Consider the following 6,618-nt stretch of genomic DNA (forward strand, 5'->3'; position numbering starts at 1 on the left):
TTAAAATTAGGGTAATTTGTGGTTTTTTGTCCGAATGTTAGGCAACCGTGTTGATGTAGGCTACACTCTGCCAAGACGAAAAAACGTTTTCTTTGAACAAAATAAAGATTCCACAGTCATAACATACCCGGTACGAAGAACCGAATGCAATCGGAAACTTCTGACATGACTGGCAGATATTACACTACAGTTTAGCAGGCTATTATCCTAAGAGCCGGAGACTTGTCTCTCTAGAGCAGCGGCTACAGTCGAAAGGGCACCACTCCGCAATCGACGACGTGCCTTTAAGTGTCTTGCCAATGACACACCCACATGCTCTTCAGCGGTGTCGGACCACTCGGCTATGCAGAAGACCCCATCACTCGGAAATTTCACTACCCAGGCAACAAATCAACCGTTTTTTACGTTGTCTGCCGACGTTGAAACAAAGCTTAACCTTTCGCCTTGTTGGTGATTTCGAAGTGGTGTCAACCAGTTTTTGCCCCCTTTTAAAATGGCTGAAAAGTAATAGTCGCCAACAGTTCAAAACGTTTGTTGAAACATAGTAAATAAACATGGCTTCTTACGTCATTACTAATTCAAATGATTCAACATTTCCGCAACCCCTAGGAACAGGTCTCGCACCTCTTAATGGTGAGTGCACCCCTGGTTGAGAAACCCCGCTGTAACTATTCTGTCGGTACACGTCTGTAAGAAATGCATACGGTACGAGGATTTTGTTAAACATTGCACAAATATTTGGATATGTGAACACGTGACAACAGCCATGTGCAGCTATCGTGAGATCATGTAAACAACTACAGATGTAAAATTATGTGTTAATTGTTTTGATAGGCTTTTCAATGAAAACAACATCTCGGCATTAATTCAAGGTATTTCTTAGGAGTGGGAAGAATAAGTGCGGACCATAGGCTTTCAAGCAGAGCTGCGGAGTCGCAAGGATTTTGGAGTGGCCGGCCAGTTATAAACCGAGAAGTCGGAATCGTATTTTTCGACCGACTCCACAGCCTTGCTTATAAGCAATACGCCAATGTACGGTCCTAACCCTACAGAGAAGAGATAGTTCGAAATATTGGATCCGCTAATGGTAAGCAAGGATTCATAGAAATCCCTGATGATAACCAAGATAAAAACACACAATTTGTAACCTCAAATAAAAACATGTTTAGAACTGTTTTGCGTGTTAGCGAAAAGTGTAACTACTTCGATGAAATCAACTGCGGCCAATAAATAGGGAGCATTCGAATTGTACAAACACAACAACACAAACTGGGATCATGGTAACAGTGCATTAAACAATACTTGGCCATCACAGAATGAAACATGAATGAACAGCTGATCAGTGGCGGATCCAGGGGTCGACTGTCCCCCCTTTAAAACACAGAAAAGTAACTTTATTCTCAGTGTATTTGCAAGGTCGAATTAATGTAGATTTACATATCATTGTGTTTAGTTGAAATTCCCTCCCTGGCTGCTTGCTGGATCCGCCAATGCAGCTGAAAACGATTTAAAAATAAAGCTTGCTTGCACAGTTCAATAAGCACTTGGAATAAATGGACAACGTCGTGGTCTGTGAACGAATCCATGATCGGCGGCTATTGTCAACTCTATCCCTTCACAACAAGAACCAATGCAGTGATGAGTCCGTACAAGCCCAAGACTTCGGCGAAAATTAATATGAGGATCATGCCTTAGAAAACAGAAAATCAATCAATAAATCGCTCAGTTGAAAATATACTATTATCTGACGTTATGCATGAATGGCAAATCGCCATTTGTGGTAGCTAAACGTAAGAACTAAGCCTACTCTTGGCGTTGATTTTCGGTTAAAATTAAGACAGTTTAAAGATCTAGATCCATTTCAGCCATGTTTGTTCCCTGGCACAAAACTGTAGTGATGTCATTGTTTGGCAGAAAACGATTTGCAAAATATTCCAGTGATATCACACTGCAATCAAAATTCTCTTCCTTCCACCAGACCTGCTGGATTGACATCAGAAGAGAAACCACTCTGACAGTAGTAACGTGTAAAATTTGTAAGTCTATGAAGCAATTTACTGTATATGTGGTACCAGAATGACAGACAATTATTATATTACAAATCTAAGGGTGTAAAGCGATTGTGGTACGTGAAGGTGAATCCAGACACGATCGGTAACGGGGATATCACCGTTTAAAACTGGACTACTACGAAGAGTTGCTCCAAGGCTCCCTGTTTACCATCCATAAGCTTTGGTTTTAATTTTTAAGTCCATCACTTACCAACAAACAACTTAGGCTGCTGGGCTGTCCCTCTCACTCCAGCATCACCAACGATCCCAATCGCGAAACCAGCAGCCAAGCCTGACAAGCCAACACTCAGTCCAGCACCAAGGTGTAAGAATGCCCTAGAACACAATAAGTGCACATGAGGGCATTCTTGAAACAGCAACAAATTTCACCACTTTGTTGCTACACAATAATATTATGTTTGTTATGGTGATTTATGCTATGTGACCCTGCGATTTTTAACTGGTGTTCTACGAAAGATGGTCAGGCGTTCCGCAAGAAATTTATAGGCTATAGTTTGAGTAGTATTCCATGGGACACCGGTCGAAAATTACACAACAATTCATTCACTTCACTTTTTCTCAGTAGGCTGCAGTATCTCAGTCTGTTTGGTTGAGCGAAAAGTTGATATTCGAGCATGAATTGCAGAAAGACAAATCCGAAGCTCCTATGATTTTCGACCGCTGTCTCATGGAACACTAGTCAAACTATAGCCTATAAATTTCTTGCGGAACGCCTGACAATCTTTCGTGGAACACCATTTAAAAATTTATGCTAATCACATTATGCTATGGCGCTTATGTAAAATCAAATGAAAATTGTGGCAACTTGTGCAGCCATTCAGCAGTTCGGTTAGCATTGTTTTCAGTTCCTATAGTTTTCCACTTTAAACAGAAGGTTTCGTCACAAAATTGATTTATTGTCATAGCCTGTGTTACGTAAAAGGGGAGCAAGTCTTTTAGGCGCAGACAGTTAGGCGCCGGTCAGATAGGTGCGCACACTGTGGCGTCAGGATATTTAGGTGCGGAGCACTGTGGCGCCCGTTCATTTAGGTGTTATTCCTAGTAAAGTCTGCACTCTGCAGACTGTATCAGCTTGGCAGGTAGGGCAATGCTTTTCACACAAAATGTTTATTGAACAGAAAAATATGTTGTTTTGTTAATGTGCGTGCATTTGTTTGTTGTTAGTCATGGCTTTAGTGAGTGAAGCTGCTTTATCCGGCAATGCTTTTTCCACAAAATGTTATATTGAAAAGAAAAATATATTGTTGTTTTAATGCGGGTGTTCGGCATATATTTGTTGTTGGTCCAGGTTTGCGTCGGCGAAAGCTTTATCAATAAATTATTATTCAAGCTTTCGAACATGACTGAGTTCACTTTTAGTTAAGTCAAATCATAACTACACTAAACAACAGTAAAAAATATACCGTAGCCTATATTCAAGCGGGTGGTAGGCTTGAGTGAAGAGTACCTAACTTAGTTTTTTTCGGTAAAAACCCAGACTAGGTTTTGCCAATGCTGAGCTGATACAGTCTGCAGACTTTACTAGGAATAGCACCTAAATGAACGGGCGCCACAGTGCTCCGCACCTAAATATCCGGACACCACAGTGCGCGCGCCTATTTGACTGGTGCCTAACTGTCTGCGCCTAAAAGACGTGGACCCGTAAAAGAACTATATAAACTGGTAGTAAATATAGCAAAGCAACCATCATTGATCAAAAGTTCACTTACTGAAACAATGACATATTGAGTTGCATCTTTTGTGTGATGAGTACAGCAATGACCACACCATATATAGCAATGATGCCAGCCATGACAACGGGTACGACCGACTTCATGATCAGTTCAGGTCGCATGACACTCATTGCTGCGATTCCTGTACCGGACTTAGCCGTTCCGTATGCTGCTCCAAAAGCTAAAGGCACAAAAAAGAGGAGTTTATGGAATTACGTTTCATATATGATTGCACCCAAACGACACAAGAGTGGCTTCTATGAAATGCTTGTGATCATAGGCGCCGACTTTTCAAAAAACCTTGGGGGGGGGGCGAGAAAGGTGATGACGTCATAACCATAACGCTAGTTTACTCAATTAAAATAGTGTTTGATTAAGCTTACTGTCTTGTTTATATTGACACCTAGGTCGCAAACCGAATTTATTAGAACCGCTGCTTGAAAGAATTAGTTTTACGCATGCAGTAGGCTACGCTTAGTCGTAAAAATTTTGATATTGGTAGCTCATAATTGGAACAGTTGGAAAACAAGCCGATTTATTTCCTTTTCGTGCGAGTGAATAACAACGATCAGGACAGTGAAGTTATCGAAATAAAACGCTAAAAACCATGATCTCAAGCAGAGTGGAAACCCGCTATCAGTTTTATTAAACTCGTTTCGCTCGTTTTGCTAATTACTCACCTTCAAAGCGTTAACAACGACGAAGTGTTTTCTCTTCTGTTTTTTATCGAAAGTTTTTATAGTCTTTTATCGAATATCGTATATTCTCGAGTATAGGTCGAGATGTTCGCAAATGATTTTCACCTCAAAAAAATAAGTTCAACTCATACACGGGACAAGCTGTTGTCTCCAGCTCCGCAGTTTTCAAAATGAACGCATTTTTGCTGCCATAAAATCATTGCCGAGGTAGATTACGGAGTGTGAAATGGCGTCGGCCGAACTAAAGTTTTCAATGCGTTTATTTGCAGTGATTCAAACTTAATTTTCAAATTTAATGTTTTCTTGTCAACTCTAAAGTTTACGCACTTGTTGAGCAATATGCAAAGCTCACGAGGCAAAACAGCGGAAAGAGCTGTTTTAAGAGATCATTTTTTTTATTTTTGCGTGTAGGATATAATCGTTCTTATTACCTAACATTCTATGATCGTTGAAGTCGATGTCAAACCTTAGCGGCCGCATAAAACAATGATGTCAGGTTAGCTAAGTGACAATAGCGGTAAGAGACGTCGTTAATGCAGGTAATATCTGCGACCAAGACCATTAAACACTTTTTCTTTTATCGGTTTTCGATTTAATTCTCTCACATAGCAAACAAAACAATACGTTCTGTTGAATCATAATTGACCTCACAACGAGAAGACCTCGTTGAAAATAGCGCGTTTAATTTAGCTGGTTTACTTAATATATATTGCGTTAATGGTTACGTGACTATTCCAGCAGCGTAAGTTACTCTACCATCTACTTTGAAATTTCCATACCGAATGAGAAAGCCATGCGATCAGCAGCTGCTGTTTTGCGGGCATTACCACAACTGTTTTTCTACATTTGTAATAAATGCATCGCAATTTATATTTCATCGGTAGGAGACGTTATGAACTTATGACATCCAAAACAGGCAGAAATATTTAAACAACAGACCACCGAAAAATCTACTTAATTACCCAAATTAATTTTTTAAGCCTATTTTGAGTTGAACTGAGAGGTTGCTAAGCTTGAGTTGAGTAATTTTATATAAAGTTTAACTTCCAGGTCAGAGAACCCCAATTGCTTGGAATGTGAAATCTACAACACTTTTATTACACAACAGATGTCATTTTCTGAAAATGCAATTAACTTAACTTGTTTTTTGTCAGCACTGAACATGGTTTCAACCACAACTGAGATGCCAAGGTTAGATTTACCATTTCCGGTTAGCTTGGGTCAGGAATATTTGCACAGACCTCAAATACCTGGTTGCTGCAACACAGTTGGAGGGGTAAAATCTTGACAATTAAATACATACCACTAAAGATCATAGCTGCAGATGCTCCCATTGCGCTAAAGAAAGGGGCATACATTGGATTCTGTTCAGTGGCCATGTTGAAATATTGATCAGTAAGACTTCTCCAGTATTGAAGTCAAAACCACACTTCACGTTAGACTAACAGTAAAAATCTGAATTAAAACAAGTTACTATGTTAACATAAACTTCATGTCAAGGTTATACTTCACTTTTTATTTTATATTCATATAAAAGAACTTTAGCCATGACTCAGAAACTTTGGAGCCAATATCAGCATCACTGGCATAAATATTCTTTTTATAATGCAAGAAAAAATGCACCATCATCAACAATGGTCTAATGAAAACGGGTCTGCTACTATTCGGTGAGTCCGATTCGGTGACTTCCTAACCTCTAACCCTAAAACGGCAATGATAATTAGGCTACGATACCTGATAATTTAAAAAAAAAATTGAAAAATCCCGCGTTAAGCGATCGGACTCACCGAAACGAGCCATTCCGAATGAAAACAGAAGCTGAATAACACTACCACATGTTGAGAGTACAGTAAACATACTAGCCTAAACAAAGATTATATATATAGGCTATACATTTTTCTCTGCACATTATAACAAATAAAAATCAACTGCATGAAGCTCACAAATGTGAAGTATCACACTAATGCAGTGGTTCTCAACCGGGGGTCCGCGGACCCCAAGGGGTCCGTGAAGCGATTTCCGGGGGTCCGCGAAAGTTTCCGAGTTTTCAACATGACGGATAAATTAAGAAATTTAAAAATTGTTTGTGCTTTGTTTATGTATTAGCCTACAGTGATTCTTAAACTGTAAGTCGCA

General features: G+C 39.6%; 1 protein-coding gene across 1 annotated transcript; it reads right to left on the reverse strand.

Annotated features, from left to right (window-relative positions):
* Positions 1 to 456: 456 nt before the first annotated feature.
* On the reverse strand, positions 457 to 5,932 carry LOC145783289 (V-type proton ATPase 16 kDa proteolipid subunit c-like). Its single transcript, XM_082595125.1, has 4 exons — positions 5,786 to 5,932; positions 3,782 to 3,965; positions 2,263 to 2,387; positions 457 to 1,690 (listed from the first exon to the last, which is right to left on the reverse strand). Exons 1-4 carry the CDS (start codon positions 5,859 to 5,861, stop codon positions 1,608 to 1,610), a joined length of 468 nt encoding a protein of 155 aa, XP_082451251.1. The 5' UTR covers positions 5,862 to 5,932; the 3' UTR covers positions 457 to 1,607.
* Positions 5,933 to 6,618: the final 686 nt, after the last annotated feature.

The sequence above is a fragment of the Aplidium turbinatum genome, chromosome 14 (assembly GCF_918807975.1).
Source record: "Aplidium turbinatum chromosome 14, kaAplTurb1.1, whole genome shotgun sequence".
NCBI classification, from domain to species: domain Eukaryota; kingdom Metazoa; phylum Chordata; class Ascidiacea; order Aplousobranchia; family Polyclinidae; genus Aplidium; species Aplidium turbinatum.